At 44.4% G+C, this 22374-nt stretch overlaps 1 protein-coding gene and 1 pseudogene across 4 annotated transcripts in view; both read left to right on the plus strand.

Moving 5' to 3' along the window:
- Positions 1–22374, plus strand: part of LOC126195693 (diacylglycerol lipase-beta-like) — a 903756-nt gene that overhangs the window by 688641 nt on the left and 192741 nt on the right. For 3 of the 4 annotated variants that reach the window (XM_049934332.1, XM_049934324.1, XM_049934338.1), the window contains one exon: positions 18692–18795. In XM_049934332.1, the coding sequence (XP_049790289.1) occupies positions 18701–18795 (95 nt within the window). In that variant the 5' untranslated portion in view covers positions 18692–18700. Of the gene's footprint in view, positions 1–18691; positions 18796–22374 lie in introns of those variants that run through there. The other variant, XM_049934345.1, reaches the window with a different exon arrangement.
- On the plus strand, positions 9648–9765 carry LOC126209777 (5S ribosomal RNA; annotated as a pseudogene).

Below are 22374 nucleotides of genomic sequence, written 5' to 3' on the forward strand. Positions count from 1 at the left end.
AAATCAATCTCGGGAACTTTTGGTCGGACGGTGTATGGCATTTCTTTAGTGTATATGGCTTTGGTAGCTATTACGCATTTCTAAATGCGGCCGCGACATAGAGTAATGCCGCTAAGAAACAAGAAAGCAACAAAGGTGAATTATGAGTTCATTAAGAGATGCAGCACAAGATTGGACAATGGAAGAACGAGGAAGGAAATCAGCTGTGCCCTTTTCAAAGGGACCATCCTAAAATTTTCCTTAATCGATTTAGGCAAACGACGGGTAAATTAGAGATACCTAACTGGGGTAGAAATGAGGAATTAAGTGTTGAAAAAGATAAGAGGTGCTTATAAAAAGTGTAACCAGCCTACAGCTACTGACTTCGAGAGACTGTAAGGGGCCCTCGAGGCAGAAACTGAGAATATGAAATATAGAAAAATCGTCCGTCATAGTTGAAGCGACGAACGTCTGCTGTTTGGCAGGTATGGACGCATTCGACGCAATCTAATGTGAATGCAGTCAGGCCCATTGCGAGGAGCTGTGCTTGCGGTCCGTCTGCGTAAAACCTGTTTTCTGTCTAAATATGGGAACAGAAAGAAAACTGGCAGTCTGCGTGGCGACTCGCCACGGCGTCCAGCACAGTTATGCGCGTCTACGGGTGCAAACAGAGAGCGCTGGTTACCTGGTAAGTCAGGAGGCGTCAGTGCCATTTAGAGTAAAACATCGCGCGCTCTCCACTAGCTCTTTGTCAAAGGATTTTAAACAGACTATTCGCTCAAAAATTAGATTATTTCGTATGCTTGTAGCTTTATATATCAGCTTCATTGCGAAGTGGTCATCATTTTCTTAATGTTCATATTTACTGTGATATTTCATGTTTAAATAAGACATTACCCGATATTCGAAAAGTCTGCAATTAAAAACATGGGTCGCTATTATTCTGCGTTTGGATCGTATTATGTCATACATTCTTGCACTTGAAATTTAGCCAAAACATTAAGTTTTTCTTTAGATTTAGGAAGAGGTCTCTAACTCCATAAAATGGATTGTACATAGCGCGTCACTTCCATTCGCCCGTGCCCGAGAATGAAAGGATTCGAGATATCAAAACGAGAATTTGGCAAATGATGCACGCAAAGGAGAGTGTTTTTCCATGTCCTTAGCTTGCAGAACTTTCTTATCTGCGACGATATATCAGATGCTATAGTTTTTATTTTATTTTTTCCAGTGGAATACTGTCATTTTATAGGAATCATTAAAAGCTTGTGCAAAGAGAATTTACTAGGGTGGCCCAGCGGGAGGCGTTTCTTGCTATAATTCGGACGCACTGAGCGTCGTCGGATGGCATTTCGGGACACCGCTTCCTATCCTCAGCTTTTTTTCTCACGACATCCTGTGCTGTCCCTTGTAGCCTGTTGCTATCGTTGCAGTACTGCATGTTCATTAAGGATAAGAAAAGGTAAGGAGCTGATGTTGAACATTTTTGCATGTTGAAACATTCACTATCTGATAAAAAATGTCCGGACACGCATATGTAAAGCGGAATTCATCACTAGGTGTCATGAGAGGCGGATCCGTCATTGTAGAAGCTGGGGAGAGTATTGTCCCTACAGAAACAGTAACAGCAGAATGGGTTGGTCAAGAGATCTCTGTGGTGTCGACTGTGGACCAGTCAATGGATGACACCTGCACAAAAAATCCAGCGGGGGCGTACTGTTGAGGTGGCGTGAAGAGTGACACCGTTGGACAATGGATGACTCGATCGAGCGTTTCGTAGTGATGCCCTGTAGGACTCACGCTATATCCTACAGCAATCTCACGGATAGGTTGGGGTTTGGGAATGCCTGGAGAACCTGCTATCACGTGTACGCCAACAGTGAAGTACGCAGAAGGTGGTCTCATGGTAAGGTTTATTTTTATGGATAGCGTTTGTCCCTTTATTGCGCTTAAGGAAACACTAAATGCGGAAGAACATGAATGCATTTTACAACACTACATAATGCGCACAGTAGAGCAACAGTTCGTACACGATTAATTTTATCAGCATGATAATACAGCATGTTATTAAACAACACCTATGAGGCACTGGTATGTGGACAATAACATTCCTAAAGCGCACGGATTCGCCCAGAGTCTCGATCTGAAGCCAATGGAACACCTCTGGGATGAAGTAGAACGTGAACTTATTTCCAGACTCCGACGTCCAACATCACTATCTTCTCTTGTTTTGGCTCTTGAGGAAGAGTGGGCTGCCATTCCTCCAGACATCCAGGCTCCTCATTGGAAGTGTCCCCAGGACAGTTGAAGCAGCCATAAAGGCGAATGGTGAACCCCCAGCCCCCCAATTACAGTCCACTAATACATGTCCGAATACTTTTGACCAGACCCTGTAGTTTTAATTTGTCTCAGTGATATTAAATCTTGTGTGCTTATGCAGGCGCGTGCGTGCCCGCGCTCGCGCGTGTTTGTGTATGTATGTACGTGTGTGTGTGTGTGTGTGTGTGTGTGTGTGTGCTACCGAAGCACGACTCATGCCCGGTCCTCACAGCTTTACCTCTGCCAGTATCTCGTCTCCTACCTTCCAAACTTTACAGAAGCACTTGGTAGAGCACTTGCCCGCGAAAGGCAAAGGTCCCGAGTTCGAGTCTCGGTCGGGCACACAGTTTTAATTTGCCAGTAAGTTTCATATCAGTGCACACTCCGCTGCAGAGTGAAAATCTCATTCTGGTAACATTCATTGTCAACCAAAAATAATGAGTAGTTAACTTTCTATGATTTTGCTTTGTTGCATTGCCAGAGAAATTATCACGTATTCAGGGCACTTCCTATGTTTTGAAGTCAGTCAATAACTCTGCTTTGGAATGGTATAAATGAGTGTATGATAACCATCTTAGATTTGCAGATACACGAGACAGTGGTTACCTTTCAGATTTGAGACGTTCGTTCGATGCAAGTTGTTTCCCAAATTTCTTTTTTCCATATTTCCAATCTACTAACAGGTTATATCATAAATATCAACCATCTCGCTTTAAAAATTACGTTTACATTTCGAACCCAACGGAAAGGCTTCAGCAGCTACTAACACGAGGAATTAGCATCATTAATAGCTCTGCTTTTAATTTGACTGAGTACATTTCCTAAAGGAATTTTTCTTTAAAATACACATTTCATAACGTCAGACAGTGGGTGTAATGTCATCTTCTTTTTACTGAGGAAAGGCAGCAATTACTTATTTGCTATTTACTCCATTTAATCTGGGGCGCCTTGTCGCGATCCGCGTGTCTCCCCCCGTCGGAGGTTCGAGTCTTCCCTCGGGCACGGGTGTCTGTGTTATCCTTAGCGTACGTTCGTTTCAATAATGCGTAAGCTTAGGGACCGATGGCCTCAGCAGTTTGGTCCCATACCTTACCACAAATATCCAGAGCTTTCATCTTTCCATTACCAATCTCGAGCTTTTGTGACCATCACAAAATGACGCTATTCACGTTTATTGTTGATACAAACGCAGCCATCCATTCTTGCGCGTCACGTTGGTTGCATTCAATCTAAGCAGACAGCAAATATAATTCGTTATACAGAAACACCCTCTTACATCCCTTAACAAGCAGGAAACAAATGAACCGCCGATATTACCTCTCCGTTCGTCATGGCATGAAAATGAAAATTTGAAAAATAATATGCGAAAATTAAGCGCCGCAACAGGAACTATAGTTACGTTCATAACATCAAATTACACTAGTCTGGCATTCACAGTGCCTCGATAGGAAAGTTGCATTCTTTTCTTTTAAATGGAAATGGATGACACATAACTCGCCCGTGTTTGCTCTTTTTTTCTCACTCTCTTAGTGTTACAGAAGCTAATTTACGAAAGAGTGCTATCTGGAAACTGTATGTTTATGCAGAACTACTGTATAGGCGACTGGATTCCTGCTTCATACCTATTCTGAAAATGTATTATTTTCTTTACCAAAACACCTAAAGTTGCTAACCCCTTTTCGTGAACAGCCTTTGTAATCATCTTGTAATGCCAGTGCTATCCGTGTTTTGTTTTTGTTTGCTGTTCCTTGTGTAACTTGCTCGCATCTAACGTACTTCATGCGAGCGACGCACTCTCTGAACTCTCCACGGCTATACTGCGATACGTGGCTGTTTGGTGGGTTGCCGCATCGGGTGCCTGTAGGCGTAAAGGCTTAGTAAAAAGACGACCTCCGCTACGAAATGTAGTGTGAGGAGGGCTATGCGAGAGGTGTTCAATGAATTCGAAAGTAAAGTTCTATGTACTGACTTGGCAGAAAATCCTAAGAAATTCTGGTCTTATGTCAAAGCGGTAGGTGGATCAAAACAAAATGTCCAGACACTCTGTGACCAAAATGGTACTGAAACAGAGGATGACAGACTAAAGGCCGAAATACTAAATGTCTTTTTCCAAATTTGTTTCACAGAGGAAGACTGCACTTTAGTTCCTTCTCTAGATTGTCGCACAGATGACAAAATGGTAGATATCGAAAGAGACGACAGAGGGATAGAGAAACAATTAAAATCGCTCAAAAGAGGAAAGGCCGATGGACCTGATGAGATACCAGTTCTATTTTACACAGAGTACGCGAAGGAACTTGCCCCCCTTCTTGCAGCGGTGTACCGTAGAAGAGCGTAGCGTTCCAAAGGATTGGAAAAGGGCACAGGTCATCCCCGTTTTCCAGAAGGGACGTCGAACAGATGTGCAGAACTATAGACCTATATCTCTAACGTCGATCAGTTGTAGAATTTTGGAACACGTATTATGTTCGAGTATAATGACTTTTCTGGAGACTAGAAATCTACTCTGTAGGAATCAGCATGGGTTTAGAAAAAGACGGTCGTGTGAAACCCAGCTCGCGCTATTCGTCCACGAGACTCAGAGGGCCATAGACACGGGTTTACAGGTAGATGCCGTGTTTCTTGACTTCCGCAAGGCGTTCGATACAGTTCCCCACGGTCGTTTAATGAACAAAGTAAGAGCATATGGACTATCAGACCAATTCTGTGATTGGATTGAGGAGTTCCTAGATAACAGAACGCAGCATGTCATTCTCAATGGAGAGAAGTCTTCCGAAGTAAGAGTGATTTCAGGTGTGCCACAGGGGAGTGTCATGGGACCGTTGCTGTTCACAATATACATAAATGACCTGGTGGATGACATCGGAAGTTCACTGAGGGTTTTTGCAGATGATGCTGTGGTGTATCGAGAGGTTGTAACGATGGAAAATTGTACTGAAATGCAGGAGGATCTGCAGCGAATTGACGCATGGTGCAGGGAATGGCAATTGAATCTCAATGTAGACAAGTGTAATGTGCTGCGAGTACGTGGAAAGATAGATCCCTTATCATTTAGCTACAAAATAGCAGGTCAGCAACTGGAAGCAGTTAATTCAATAAATTACCTGGGAGTACGCATTAGGAGTGATTTAAAATGGAATGGTCATATAAAGTTGATCGTCGGTAAAGCAGATGCCAGACTGCGATTCATTGGAAGAATCCTAATGAAAGGCAATCCGGAAACAAAGGAAGTAGGTTACAGTACGCTTGTTCGCCCATTGCTTGAATACTGCTCAGCGGTGTGGGATCCGTACCAGATAGGGTTGATAGAAGAGATAGAGAAGATCCAACGGAGAGCAGCGCGCTTCGTTACAGGATCATTTAGTAATCGCGAAAGCGTTACGGAGATGCTTGATAAACTCCAATGGAAGACTCTGAAGGAGAGACGCTCAGTAGCTCGGTACGGGCTTTCGTTAAAGTTTCGTGAACATACCTTCACCGAAGAGTCCAGCAGTATATTGCTCCCTCCTACGTATATCTCGCGAAGAGACCATGAGGAAAAAATCAGAGAGATTAGAGCCCACACAGAACCATACAGACAATCCTTATTTCCACGAACAATACGAGACTGGAATAGAAGGGAGAACCGATAGAGGTACTCAAGGTACCCTCCGACAAACACCGTCAGGTGGCTTGCGGAGTATGGATGTAGATGTAGATGTAGATAGCAATAATCTAATTATTCAGCTGGCTAGTTGTATTCCGCTACGACGCAGTACAGATTTTTGGAACACCAGGCATGCATTACTGACATCACACTAAGTTCATAGTAGGTGCAGGTCGCCCCAAAAGTCTGGAGAGGCTGTTTGTGGCCTTGAGGTTCAAAGCAACAGTATTTCTTCCTTTGCGTTCCCTGTCCCATGCAACCTGGTCACAGTGTTTGTTTGTGTATGGATACATTCGAAATTAGCTAGTTACAAAAAAATAAAGGCGAACAATCTAGGTACTCATGTGTGGTGTCTTAAGTAAGTGGTTATCAGGTATAGTACGGCAAGTAACGCAAAACCAACTGCGTATCATCAGAATATTTCAAAATGGTATGTCGTATAAAAAAGTGGAGGCTTTGAGTGACTGCTTTTACAAATGGAACGCCAGTGATACCAGGTACACGGTGGCATAATGACAGAAAACTACACTCCTGGAAATGGAAAAAAGAACACATTGACACCGGTGTGTCAGACCCACCATACTTGCTCCGCACACTGCGAGAGGGCTGTACAAGCAATGATCACACGCACGGCACAGCGGACACACCAGGAACCGCGGTGTTGGCCGTCGGATGGCGCTAGCTGCGCAGCATTTGTGCACCGCCGCCGTCAGTGTCAGCCAGTTTGCCGTGGCATACGGAGCTCCATCGCACTCTTTAACACTGGTAGCATGCCGCGACAGCGTGGACGTGAACCGTATGTGCAGCTGACGGACTTTGAGCGAGGGCGTATAGTGGGCATGTGGGAGGCCGGGTGGACGTCTGGCCGAATTGCTCAACACGTGGGGCGTGAGGTCTCCACAGTACATCGATGTTGTCGCCAGTGGTCGGCGGAAGGTGCACGTGCCCGCCTCCAGTGGTGTCGCGACAGGCGTGAATGGAGGGACGAATGGAGACGTGTCGTCTTCAGCGATGAGAGTCGCTTCTGCCTTGGTGCCAATGATGGTCGTATGCGTGTTTGGCGCCGTGCAGGTGAGCGCCACAATCAGGACTGCATACGACCGAGGCACACAGGGCCAACACCCGGCATCATGGTGTGGGGAGCGATCTCCTACACTGGCCGTACACCACTGGTGATCGTCGAGGGGACACTGAATAGTGCACGGTACATCCAAACCGTCATCGAACCCATCGTTCTACCATTCCTAGACCGGCAAGGGAACTTGCTGTTCCAACAGGACAATGCACGTCCGCATGTATCCCGTGCCACCCAACGTGCTCTAGAAGGTGTAAGTCAACTAACCTGGCCAGCAAGATCTCCGGATCTGTCCCCCATTGAGCATGTTTGGGACTGGATGAAGCGTCGTCTCACGCGTTCTGCACGTCCAGCACGAACGCTGGTCCAACTGAGGCGCCAGGTGGAAATGGCATGGCAAGCCGTTCCACAGGACTACATCCAGCATCTCTACGATCGTCTCCATGGGAGAATAGCAGCCTGCATTGCTGCGAAAGGTGGATATACACTGTACTAGTGCCGACATTGTGCATGCTCTGTTGCCTGTGTCTATGTGCCTGTGGTTCTGTCAGTGTGATCATGTGATGTATCTGACCCCAGGAATGTGTCAATAAAGTTTCCCCTTCCTGGGACAATGAATTCACGGTGTTCTTATTTCAATTTCCAGGAGTGTAGTTAACAAGAATGCTATCAACTCCGCTACTCACTCGCATTGTAATGCACCATCAACATTCTGAGTATGACACCAAGGCCCTTTTTGCGTTGATGGTTCAAAGGGAGAACTCTGATTTCTGTAGGCAATAAGCGCTATTTAAATTTTATGATACAACTAGACTGTTGCTTGCAGTGGTGCAAAAACGTGCCTAGATTTATCCTTTCTATTTACGTTTCGGAATAGAGGAAGTTTTGAAGCTCTTACGTAATCTAATTACTGTAAACCAAAGTACCTTCAAATGGTTCAAATGGCCTTAAGCACTATGGGACTTAACATCTGAGGTCATCAGTCCCCTAGACTTAGAACTACGTAAACCTAACTAACCTAAGGACATCACACACATCCATGCCTGAGGCAGGATTCAAACCTGCGACTATAGCAGCCCCGTGGTTCCGGACTGAAGCGGCTAGAACCGCTCGGCCACAGCGGCCGGCCAAAAGTAACTTTCTGTAGGGTCTGCTTCCTGCACCCATTACAGCTGGTGAAACGAATTTCTCCTTTCTCACTCGGCACCATCGGTTTCCGCCCACTATTTTTACTGTGTTTATTTTATAGTTTATAATAGCATCTACAATAGCAAATAGGTCCAAAAAACGGAATGTATTGCGAAAATTCGTTTTCGTATTTTTTAGTCGACACTGCACGAATGCAGCACTCTTCTTCTACAAAGGTTATCCAGTTCATTCTTCACATAAAACGCAATGGCACTTTCTTCTGATATATTTGTCAGATATTTAATACGCGTTTAACTGCCGATATTCCGATACCATATAACGCACATCGTCTTCGTACGTTGATGTAATTTTGCGACGTCCTTTATACGGATCAACCTTGAGAGAAGTACGACACGTCTGTGTTCAGCGTTTCATTTCGTAACTGTTAATAATTAACAGCTAGAGTCGTTATTAAACTTCAAGAACTTGGAATGAGCAATAAACGACATGAAACGAAAAAAAAAAATACTATGACTGCAAGCTATTCCAGTATCTACAGGGTGAGTGAGAACGATAAAATTTCGGAGGTCGTTCGTAGATACTTTTTGAGTAATTTGGTAAAAGGAACCCATTGTGTCTACTGCGACTCATTGCAAAGTAATTGCATTTTGTTTGTTTCTTACCCCCATTTACCCAGTATTTCTATTACGCTAAAAATATCGGCGCAGGTAGTGCAAAGTTAACGGTAAGCGCTGTGTGTCTTCTTTGGAAGTAGATCTTGTTCCATTCGTTCACGGTTGATGGTGTTGACAACAGTTTACTATACACCTTCAAGCTTGCATTCTCCACCGCTTGGTCCTGTCTCAGGTTTGTTTTCGCAACAACGTTGTTAGTTGCTCGTCAACAATTAGAAACGACAGTATGGATAGGTACTCTAATGCAGAGTTTGCCTATGTGCATCTCGGTCTGTGCTCACTGAATGAAATGGAAGTGTAGCATGAAGATGCTATACTGAACTGTTGCTGCAGTGATGGCGATCACATCACAGTACTTTGGCATCTGCCCAAAGACACCCGTGAGAAACTGGAACATTTTCGTATTATGCTTGCACATTACAGGCTTCTTTCATTGCCGTGAAAGCTTTTTCACAGGAGCAAACGTATTTGTGGTAACAAACCGAATGAACCATAATTACGTTATTATTCTGTAGCGAGCGACTGGGAACCACAGATCTTTTATACCAATAGTTACATATCCCTGAGCGACCTCCGAAATTTTGTCATTCGGTTTTACCCTGTATTTGAATGCAACACAATCAGGACAGTCATATAAATTAAACTATAAAATATGTGCAGTTGACACCTGACTTACGTGGTTGCGCAACAATTATCAGTGAAATAAAAGGTACTGCCCTCGAATTAGGGAGGAACGAGTGTCAAATCCTCATCTGACCAACCACAATTAGACCTGGATTCTTTACAAATCCTAGAGAAAATGCCTGGCAACGGCCTTGCCGCAGTGGATACACCGGTTCCCGTGAGATCACCGAAGTTAAGCGCTGTCGGGCGTGGTCAGCACTTGGATGGGTGACCCTCGAGGCCCCCATGCGCTGTTGCCATATTTTGGGGTGCACTCAGCCTCGTGATGCCAATTGAGGAGCTACTCGACAGATTAGTAGCGGCTTCGGTCAAGAATACCACCATAACGACCGGGAGAGCAGTGTGCTGACCCCACGCTCCTCCTATCCACATCCTCCACTGAGGATGACACGGCGGTCGGATGGTTCCGGTAGGCCACTCGTGGCCTGAAGACAGAGTGCTTTAAGAGAAAATGCCAGTTTAATCCCTTGAAAATGGCCGTGCCGGATTACCTGCTCAATCCTTTCTTTACGAGCTACCGCTAGGTCTGTAATAAACTCCCTTATTCCCTTTGTAATAGATTAGCGTTATTGATTTGAAACCCATCGTCCACCTTATCTATTCTGAGTTTATAATCGTTTACTAGGAGGTTTTTTCGAATAAAATGTTTACATTATCTGATCAGAAGTTTCGGAACACCTGTTAGTGGACATTAATATCGGGTGGGTCCACTCGTGGTCTTTATGTCCGCATGAACTCTGGTGGGAAAACTTCCAGTGAGTTTTCTGTATCCCAGTAGCGGAATGGCATCCCATTCTTCACCGAAAGTCGAAACCAGAGAAGGTAATTATGCTGGTCGCGGGGTCTGTAGCAAAACTGATGTTCTAACACCGTTCCGAAGTTATTCCAGTAAGTACAGATCGGGACTCTGGGGAAACCAGTCCATTTCAGAAACGCTATTGTCCACAAACCATTATCTCACAGATGCGGCTTTATGCCATCGTGCGCTGTCATGCCGTTACAATCAGTCACCGTCTCCGAAATGTTACTCTATTGTACGCAGTACACAATGCTGTAAAATGCGGTTACATCTTCCGCGTTTAACGTTTTCTTAAACTCAATAACGGGACTACGCACTAACCGCGAAAAGCGCTCTCATACCGTAGCACCACCTTCACCGCACTTCACGTGTTACTCTACACGTGACAGCAGGAAACGCTCTCCAGGCATTCGCCATACTCAAATCATCGTTTCCAGTCATCCGCTGTCCAGCGGCATCGCTCTTTATATCACTTAGCACTTACTACAAAAATGTGTGGCTTGTCAGGAGCTGCTCGACCACTGTGCACCATTCTTCCTAATCCCCTGCGCACAGCCATTGCGCTAGTGGACTGCTGGTAGCATTTGGGAATTCACGAGTAATTCCTTCACCTGATTTCAAGCGATTTTTTACAACCAATCTGCGTAATGTTCGACTGTCGTCAGTACGCGAGTCCTCACTGCTCTTGGTTAGTCGTGGTTGTTCCTTCGTGTTTCAGCTTTAGTATCACATCACCAACAGTTGACTTGGCAGCATTAGGATATTTTTTAATGTCCCTGATCGATTTGTTACTCAAATGACAACCAATGACTAGTCCACGTTCGAAGTCATTAAGCTCTCCTGATGGACTCATTTTGTTGTTACTGCTTCTTTATCGATAACACACTAGTCCCCCCCCCCCCCGCCCCTCCTTTTATATTGTCGAGTCCTTCTCCTGTGACATCTGGTGGTCATTTACGCACGACATAGCGGTGTCGGATACTTCTAATCAGGTGGTGAGAATACCCTAGCTCTCCGTACACAGAGTGCATTATAAGAGCGTTCGTAAATACTTTCCATAGAATTCTCCTGAGTTGGAGGCTCAAATGGCTCTGAGCACTATGGGGCTTAACATCGGAGGTCGTCAGTCCCTTAGAACTTAGAACTACTTAAACCTAACTAACCTAAGGACATCACACACATCCATGCCCGAGGCAGGATTCGAACCTGCGACCGTACCAGTCGCGCGGTTTCGGACTGAAGCGCCTAGAACCGCTCGGCAACCGCGGCGGGTTGAGTTGGAGGCCACGACACGTTGTGAAATGGCGTATCAACGTTTCTGCCAAAGTTACAGTTACCCTATTTCAGGTTACCAGGCTCGAAAGCCCACGAATTTTCAGTTGCGATGTTGCCGTCTTCTGTCCGAAGAGCGATTGGATTCTGCTTTGCAATCGATGATGCTAATTATAAGGAAGAAAAATATCATGGAAGTGCGGAGAAGTTTTCTTACACGTAAAATTGTCACCAATATTTATACGAAATGTTTCGTATCTGTTTTGCTGTAGGCTCTGCCATATTTTTAAATAGCTGTTACCCCAAACTATTGACCACAGAAAATAAAATAAATGCGCAATTACTGCAGTTGATTTGCTTAAACCAGACCACTTTTTGCGGCTTTCCCAGAAGTCGGCATTCTAAATGATGTACAAGGAGACACCTAAGCAAAGATACACAAATTAAAAATTTATTAAATAAGTATTCCATTTCGTACACTTGTACAAACAGCGATGACGCTTTTGTGACGAGGGTTCTCACTGTCAGCAGATGCGTCACTGGTTTCCGAGATGCCAGTGTCTTCTGTCTGCTCTTCGCATTTTCACTCCAACAACCGTGGTGACAAAACGCCCAGGTAAGTAGGTTCGCTCCGTACTTTATAGACAGTTGTAAATGAGATACGTCTTGAAAAATTTAATCTGCCACGAAGTTTAATAACAGAGTGCACACTGTTGTAAGATGGAGAATTCAGTTCGAATTTCTTACTGGATGAGAGACAGAAAATTCTGTTGAGAGGTTCCTTCTCTTAGGCAAGTCCCTGACAGGGAACACAGTTGCAGTTGACTACTGTTATTAAGCCTTTTGTCATATATACTTTCTATTTAAATAAACTTGGGCTGATTGCTTTAACAAAATGCCATTAAAACTGCATTATGATTCATGTTGAAAAGAGAGGATTAGAAAACATGAATATATCCTTAGTTGTATCATTTACTGAAATAAAATCGTCGCGTCACATGGTCAAAGGCCCTGGAGATGTCGAGCAGTATCGGACTGATTGATATCTGCTAAGTGCCGCCTTTCTATTCTCCTCAGCCCCCCTCCCCCCCGCCTCGCATTCTCTATCCGCCCGCCTACGAACGCGGAGCTGATGCGGTGTTGGGTAACGCGCGGCGTCAGGCGTCGATCCAGAGTCTCCAGTTGCACCGCGGCCGGCGTCGGACGTGGCGGCGATGGGCCCACGTATTCTTCAGGTGTAATGACGGGAGCGGATTTCCACGTAGATTGCCGCTGACCTTTGATCATGCTAAAGGCTGGGTCGCATGTCTTGCTTAATTGCAAGCCACTGTCTTTATTAGACCGTCAGGTAATCGGATCTCTACAACCTCATTGAGAATACTGTCCCAGAAGGTGTCAAGTTGTTGCAGCAACTTGGTGTAGTCATAATTCCTGGTATGTCCGTGGGTGATGCAGCGCTTTGCCACAGCTGACTTTGTCGGCTGAGCGTTGTCTGTGTGGCTTTTATGCTAAGTGCATCTCTTCTGTACTGTTCGGATAGTTTGGCCTACATGCATTTTCCCACACTGGCAACGCATGCGGTATATTCCCGAGTACTTGGTTGTCCTTGACGGATCCTAACAAGGCTTTTGTCTTGACCGGTGGGCGGAACAAGGATTTGACGTTGTGTTTCAGGAGTATTCTTCCGATTTTTGCTGACGTGTTCCCGACGTATGGAATAATCGCCTTCGGAACCGGTATATCTTCGTCCTAAGCGGGCTGTAATTTCGGCTGCTTCGATCTTGAGGCATTTATCTGGCTGTAGGTGTAACCGTTCGTACGGAATACTGCTTGTAAGTGCTGCTAGACTCTCACAGTCCGAGATTTCGCATGCTATGTGCACTAGTGTGCTTAGGACATCATCACGCTATGAAGGGGCACGACAACTGGAGGCCGGCCGGTGTGGCCGAGCAGTTCTAGGCGCTTCAGTGTGGAACCGTGCGACCGCTACGGTCACAGGTTCGAATCCTGCCTCGGGTATGGATGTGTGTGATGTCCTTAGGTTAGTTAGGTTTAAGTAGTTCTAAGTTCTAGGGGACTGATGACCACAGATGTTAAGTCCCATAGTGCTCAGGGCCATTTTAACCATTTGACAGCTGGAGGCATCCATTCGTGTTGTGGACGTGTACGAAGTTACATTCACATCCGACGATTTCTACTGCCAGGCCATGTATTATTTACGTCATCAAAGAAAATGGTGTGGCTTCAGTTTGTGATAATCTACAACAGTGTAACATGTAGAAGGACATAATAGTATCGACAATCAATACGTATGTACATTCTTCGACATGCATTGCATTTTATTTTAAGTCTTTGACCATGCACTGAGAAGTTTTATATGAAATGTGAAACCAACGGACGTATGTTAGTGTGCTGTGTGCTGGCGCAGTGACAAAACCCGCACAAGCACCGTACTTTTCACTTTTTGCATGCGTAATTCACATCTGAAAAACCGTCATTTAGAACACCATCAGCTGCAACTTCCTACAAACACATGAGTGGAATATAAGATGATCTACGATTATAGGTTTTTACTGACATGCTAGTAACAGACTAGCTTAATAAAGACCTGAAATTGGCTAGTACCTACACCATGAAATTAATTATTTCTGAAACAAATCAGACCCGCTATGCATATCATGAAATTGATTATTTCGAAAACAAATCAGACCCACTATGCATGTTAATGCACCACTTCCAGGACGGGGAGGTTCGCCGGGCTCGGATCGAATCCGTCCCGAGGGCATATGTCTCTGTCTTTCATAGTGTGTCTGTTATATATAACTGAAATCTGTTCTTTCTTTTTGGATCACCCTATATATATATACGCTGGTCAGAAACAATCTGAAAACCCTGTAAGGGTGTTCAGGAGAGGTTGTGCTGAGAAATAATGGTTAAAAAATTTTCGGTACATTGCGCCGATTCCGAGTCATTTAGCATTGAAGTTAGCCAGTCAGGTCGTTGAGCGCGCACATTCAAACACTTGCACGTTCTAAAATGCGGTAATGCACAGACATCTGTGGGTCCATGAGCTGCTACTTGTTGAAACGCTCATTATCCGTTAAAATATACCTCTCTCGGAAGTGATAATTTAGGCTAGGTGAACAGACACTCCCACGCCCGGGTTCCCGGGTTCGATTCCCGGCGGGGTCAGGGATTTTCTCTACCTCGTGATGGCTGGGTGTTGTGTGCTGTCCTTAGGTTAGTTAGGTTTAAGTGGTTCTAAGTTCTAGGGGACTGATGACCATAGATGTTAAGTCCCATAGTGCTCAGAGCCATTTGAACCATTTTTTTTGAACAGACACTCGTTAGCCCGGTTTGAGGAAACCAAATGAACAACAAGTTTGGCGGCACTTTCTCTGCAGGCTGCCTGAATTTGCGCGCGTCGAGCTGAGTGGCTAACTTCAATGCTAAATAACTCGGAAACGGTGCAACGTATCTATATTTTTTTCTTCATAACAGTTATTTCTCACCACAATTTCCTCTGCAATACCCTTACAAGCTTTCAGGCTGTTACTGACCACCCTATATAAAGATGAAACGAAGTTAAACAACGATACTGTAACACAGCGTGTTTCAAAAGTTCGCAAACACTTAAAAACTTCATTTAGCCGAATGAGTAGCATTACAAAGTAACAATACAAGTTATTTAAAAGAGTAAACTTGAAAGATTTTTTTTTTCAACAACGGGCACTTTACATATGCTCCATGTTGGAACCATATGTGATCCTACAAACGTCGACGCAACAACAGAACTCTTGCGACACACAGGCCAACGTGTCTTCCGAGACTGTCTGTTGCTTATTCAGTTCTCCTTTTCCATTCCACAACATCACCTGGACGATTGGGGACGTAAACAAGATCCTTTACGTAACCCCATAAAAGAAATCACAAGGGGTAATATCCAGTGACTTAGGAGGCTGTTTTAGCAAAGATTGGTCTGTGGCTCCATCACGAACAGTCCAACGACTGAGTAGCAGATGTGCACCGTCACCACAGTGAGAGTGTGGGGGTGCACCAACTAACAGAAGGACAAAGTTCTCTGATTCTGTTTGCAACAATGACATTAACCAGTTCTGCAACATCTGAAGGAAGAACTCTCTAGCAACAGCTTGTTCTTCAAAGAAGAAAGACCCATGAAGTTTCTTGTGAGAAATAGCACAAAAGACATTGACCTTCGGAGAATCTCGCTCGTGTTCGACAATGTTCTGTTTCCCATATCCTACAATTATGTCCTATTATTGCATCATTTGTATGAAATGTTGCCTCATCCGAAGAAATTGTCGAATTCACAAAACCTTCGCCTTCGACCTGCAATGCACAGCAAAACTCGTGCCTCGTCCGAAAAATTGTCGAATTCACAAAACCTTAGTCTTCGACCTGCAATGCAAAGCAAAACTCGAATCGCTGGTCTTTGTCTTGCTTTCACGTTTGATTTTCTACGTAAAACACGCCACGCCGTCGTTGTTGACATTTTCAACTCACGTGAAGCTCTGCGTAGACGTTTTGCAGGGCTGCTTGTGAAAGCTTTTGTCATTCGTTCAGTGTCATTTGCTTTCACACCTGGCTAATTCCTCGTCACATAAGCATACAGTTGCAATGAACTTTACGTGCCAACTGTAGACTGACTTCCTGGCTGCTGCTGTTTTCCCGTACTTCATTCAAAATTTTTGTTGCACTCTTTGTTTTGTCAGATTCAAGCACACACAAAGCCTTCCCAGCTCCATAAACGCCATTCTGATTCTGATACCAGCTAGCGACCATACATGGAACAACACTTCACGCCTGCAACACAAATTATGTATATTGTTGCTTTGCAACGCTACTTATTAGGTGACAATGAATGTGATACAGTGTTACCAAACTCCTGAAACGGATATTTACTGTATGTTTTTTTTTTTTCAATTTTCTGTTAAAATCGTCTACGAGAAAAAAATGCTCTGTTGTGAAAATGTGGGATTCCATTTCTTTCTCGCACTCAGTTTTAACCACGAAAGCCGGATATTTAAACCATTAGACAAATTCTTTCACCCACTTTTATTGTCTCCCTTTACATATAATCGTAAACAAGAGTTGTGTATACAATATGTATTGTTTTGTCTTCTTGTTTGCTGTCGCATACGGGTAACTGTAATCCTACCTATTCGCAGATTAGAACTATGCCAAATACTGTCAATGAAGCCAGTCGTTAATTTTTTTTTTTTAATACCCCTCTACCCCACCCCATCCACTCAACCATAGAAATCACAAGTTTCAATATTTGAAAACATGGAATAAAACATTAAATGAGAAATCATTTTTTTACAAATTATGTTCTGAAATTCGGGTTTCTGAAACATAATTTCTTATAATCAAAACAATAAAATTTCAAGATTTCAGCTGCAGGGTCATTTTGCACCCTAGTTGTCCTCGTACAAATCCGCACAAGTCGTTAGTGTTCGTGACTAGGACGTCATGTTCGTGACTACTGCCAGCAGCAACGTCAAACAATTGCACTGTAGCTGATCAGTGAACGTGTTTCTAGTATAAATCAATAACGCATTCAGCGATGAACTACGAAGAAGATATTCCTGGTCAGTCGTTGTAACGTACAATTCCAACTTCCCCATGAGTTACACACTGGACTCGCACTTGGGAGGACGACGGTTCAAACCCGCGTCCGGCCATCCTGATTTACGTTATCAGTGATTTCCCTAAATAGCGTCAGGCAAATGCCAGGATGGTTCCTTCGAAAGGGCACGGCCGATTTCCTTAACCATCCTTCCTTAATTCGAGCTTGTGCTCCGTCTCTAACGACCTCGTTGTCGATGGGACGTTAAACATTAATTTCCTCCTCCCTCCCCTTCGAAGAGTTAGGAGAAATAAAATAAAATGTGACATGAGACACTGAGTTCGGTGTTTAGTAAATGCTTTAAATGCCTTCTGTTTTACTTACTGAATTATATTTGAACTGAATTGGTTTTAAGTCCGCATTCATCACTACAACCAAGCAACACATTTGAACACAGAAGGTCCCTATAATACGCCTTCACGAAAAGTTAATTTCGTATTATAGTAGCTGATCGGTGCGTGACGCCTGATTTGGCAACAATGCAAGAAAAAGATAAAAACATTGCCCTCTCTCACCTCTCCTTACCTTTGGGCTGCAGTCTTCCACCTCCCCACAGTCAGTCTGTACATGAGATTCTTCAATCAGACTTTGTCTTTCCTAACCTTCATAATAGTGAGTGAAAAAGAAGTAACTAGTTTCATATGAACGGGCAAGAAATAAATAAGCTTCTGAATGTAAAATGAGACCAATAGAATAAAAAATATCAATGATACACATAAAACGAGATGTTGCCATGCTACTAGATCAGTGAGATCGGTCCTATCATAAAGAAAAGGCGGTTTGTACCGATCACAGCTTCGGAATGTATGATAACCACACACACACACAAAGTACCTCGCCAGTGGAGGTAACAAGAACGTCGCCACACGCCCCCGTCCATCGCATCACGTTGGTCACCCATTGACACGTTCAGTGGTGCCGGCGGGATTTAGTACACGTGTACCATTGTCAACTCTCCAGTGCTGAGTTAAAAAAATGCATCGGAAGTACTTGAACGCCATTCTGGCGTGTACCAGCCGAATTAAGCCTTGATTGACGCTACTATTCTCACGCATCCAGCAGCAGGTGAGGTTTCTCTCAGACTTCTTACAACAGTGCTCGCAACCCGATTTACCCATTCATTTTAAGCAACTTTAGTTCACAATAGGAAGTTTGTTTTCAGACTCAAGGCCAAAGAGAGGGGGAAAGAGTAAGTTGACGGTGGGAGGGGGAAGGAGATAGACATAGTGAGGGGGATGGAGGAGTTGGACAGAGGGAGAGAGGAGGGGGTGACAGAGAGAGGGAGAGGAGAAGCAGATGGACAAAGAGAGGGAGGAAACAGAGATGGGCATAGAGAGAGGGAGCAGGAAATTAGGACGTACATGCAATTCCCATACGTGTTTAGCAAGTGTATGTCATTGTCGTGTTTGCTAGAGTAAAGTAATGTATCCTCGTTGTTGTGCAGGTGGGCACGATGCCGTCGCTGAAACTGTTCGGACGCAGATGGCTGGTCGCCACCGACGACCTCGTCTTCCCTGGCCTCTTCGAGTTCGCCTTCAGAACCGTATGGTGAGTACTCTGTGGCTGTATCCAGAAGCGTTCCATCAACATGAAAACGTTACTCGACGCTGTGTGCGAAGACTGCCGGACAATGTTATCGCTGGAGGACAGTTGTACGCCTGTTCTTTTACAGGCCTCTGGCTCTTGCATTCGTACACTTAACTTTCTGAGAGTACAGTGCGATAGCATTCACTGCCGTCACCTTATTTCCATTCAAACGATAAAATAGAAAACATGTTTCATATAAAGAAAATAATGTTTATTGTATTTTCAATAATAAACTGCTACAGCATAGCTACAGAATGCATCTGCTGACTGTGGCACTCTTAATTTACACTATCTGATCAAAGGCGACCGCACTGCAATAAGCGGCCATTAATGTAGGCTGTGTCCACGCGTTTATAACAGCTTGAACTCTACTGGAGGATCAATGAGGTGTCTGAACGTCTGTGGAGGAATGTCAGCCCATTATCCTCCAGAGCCTAAACCGGAGAAGACAGTCATGTTTGACACTCGGGTCCAGAGCAAACTCCACTTTTCAACTCACACCAAAGGTGCTACTTTGGGTTCAGGTCGGGACTACGGGCAAGCCAGTCCATTTCAGGAATGTTATTGTCCCCGCCTCCAGAAGTTGACTTACAGGAGCGTGCATTGTCATGTTGACGCAGCCATCGTCTGTTCTACTGTACGGAATATACAATACTGTAAAATGTGTTCATATTCTTCCTCTTTTAGCGTTTTTTAAATGCAGTAAGGATGCGACATCGAAAATCACAAAAAACACACTCATATCTTAACACCACCTCTTCTGTACTGCACAGCTGACACCACACGCTATGGCAGGTAACGGCCTCCAGACATTCGCCAAACCTGCGCCTTTCTATCACATTGCTGCAGGCGTGATTTATCACTCCAAATCACCCGTTTCCAGCCACCCACTAGTAGCGGCGCTCTTTGCACCACCAAGTATCGCCTGTCATTGACTACAAAAGATATGTTCCTTATGAGGAGCTACTTGACCACTGTACCCCTATCACCTCTATTCTTTTTAACTCTCTACGCACAGTCGTTGTGCTGGCTGCACTACTGACATTCACGAGTGATTCCTTCCCCTGACTTCACGCGATTGCTTACAGCCAACCTGCGTAATGTTCGACGGTTGTCAGTACAGCAGGTCCCCCTGATCTAGATTTGGCCACGGTTGTTAGTTCGCGTTTCAGCTTCACAGTCACATCACCAACAGTCGACTTGAAAGCTTTACAAAGTTGCAATGTACCTGATGGTTTTGTTACTCAAGTGACAACCAATGACTAATCTATATTTGAAGTCACTGAGCTATCGTGATCGACTCATTCTGCTGCTAGGTGCGGTTCACACTGAGGTGATACGTTACACGATGCGATACGCGATAAAAAAAAATGTAGAAGCAACCTGCATCGGCGGAGCGCGTGAAAACGTAATGGAAGTGTTTTAATTGGTTCACGCAAGGATGACAGCGAAACTTCGCCGATACTCGTCTCTATCGCACTGCCCGTCGCAACATGCAGTGCTGTTCACTCTACGCAACACGAGGAGCGGAATTTCCATTCATCCGATTTGCCTAAACATTATTTTATGTAGGTGAAGCAAGGGTACATCCGTCTCTGTAGCTAATTTCACAGTAAAGCTTTTACACTTCGCGAAAAAAAAGGAAGGAAAGAAAAAAACCTACAGCTTTAAGACTCGCGAGTTCTCCGCGGCGCACTCTCTCTCATTCGATTTTTAGGAAACTGTTAGGTAAAAAGAATTATTTTTCTGCATCTATAGCCATACATCACAGCTTGAGTATGAAATGGTTTTCTTTTCGGTATTGCCAACAGTTACTGTTACTTCAAATTAAAGCATAGCACCGCGCATATTTAAAAAAGTTTACAGCGAAAAATGTAGTCGCTGGCCAGTTTATGCTTGGTGCATTTTACTACGGCATATACAGGGTGTTTCAAAACCAATGGTAAATATTTTAGGAGGTGGTAGTATAGACGAACTGCAGCAAAAAAATGCCGTAGAACATGTGTCCAGTCCGCAGCTCGTGGTCGTGCGGTAGCGTTCTCGCTTCCCGCGCCCGGGTTCCCGGGTTCGATTCAAATTAAAGCATAGCACCGCGCATATTTAAAAAAGTTTACAGCGAAAAATGTAGTCGCTGGCCAGTTTATGCTTGGTGCATTTTACTACGGCATATACAGGGTGTTTCAAAACGAATGGTAAATATTTTAGGAGGTGATAGTATAGACGAACTGCAGCAAAAAAATGCCGTAGAACATGTGTCCAGTGCGCAGCTCGTGGTCGTGCGGTAGCGTTCTCGCTTCCCGCGCCCGGGTTCCCGGGTTCGATTCCCGGCGGGGTCAGGGATTTTCTCTGCCTCGTGATGACTGGGTGTTGTGTGATGTCCTTAGGTTAGTTAGGTTTAAGTAGTTCTAAGTTCTAGGGGACTGATGACCATAGATGTTAAGTCCCATAGTGCTCAGAGCCGAGCCAACATGTGTCCAGTTTTCATCGAGTACAGAGATACGGCTGAGTTCAACCATTTTCGTTTCGTGTGTAGGCACACCGGTTGCTATTGGTTGCTACGGCCGTATTTATCGAATGTCAGCAGTAGAGTGCTGATGTTCACGTTGTGAATTGTGCTTTGGTTTAAACTGAAGTTTTCATTGTGATTTGTTGGCCAGGTCTACTGTACTGAAGCGTGTAAACAAATGGTTCAAATGGCTCTGAGCACTATGGGACTCAACTGCTGAGGTCATTAGTCCCCTAGAACTTAGAACTAGTTAAACCTAACTAACCTAAAGACATCACAAACAACCATGCCCGAGGCAGGATTCGAACCTGCGACCGTAGCGGTCTTGCGGTTCCAGACTGCAGCGCCTTTAACCGAGCGTGTAAACATGCTGCACGTATTTACACATGCTGAATATACCGATATGGTATGTGTGTATGGGTTTTGTAATGGAAACGTTGCTACTGCGTGTGGAGAATACGGCATACGATTTCCCAACCGCAGACTGCCAGATTCAAGAGTGTCTACTCTTTTGTTCAATACACTGCGTGACACTGGTACAGTGCCCAGCAGTCACATTTCATCTGAACGTGTAAATGAAGACTATGGGTGAAGGAGAAGATATTATTTAATCGGTAGAATGTCGTCCTTCAACAAGCAAACGTAGAATTACTGCACATATCGGTTTTCCACGTAAAAGAGTATGCCGGACATTACGCATATAAGGGCTGCATCCGTATAATTTACAGTTCATTAGCACCTTCGAGCAGGAGATGAAGATAGACGATTGGAATTTTGTCATTGGAAACTTGAAAATCGCCAGCTAATCTCATTTTCACTCCTTACTGATGAAGCCGCTTTCACTCGTGACGGCGTCAATGACACTTGTAATTCACATCAGTGGTCTGAAGAAAAACTACATGCTGTCGTGGAGAAACGTTTTCAAGAATACTTCCCTGTAGATGTATGGTGTGGTTTGACAGACAATCAGTGGATTGTGCCCTTTGTGTTTACGCATCGTCTTACAGGACCCCGTTATCTACACTTTCTTGAAA

The sequence above is a fragment of the Schistocerca nitens genome, chromosome 1 (genome assembly GCF_023898315.1).
Source record: "Schistocerca nitens isolate TAMUIC-IGC-003100 chromosome 1, iqSchNite1.1, whole genome shotgun sequence".
Taxonomy (NCBI): Eukaryota; Metazoa; Arthropoda; class Insecta; order Orthoptera; family Acrididae; genus Schistocerca; species Schistocerca nitens.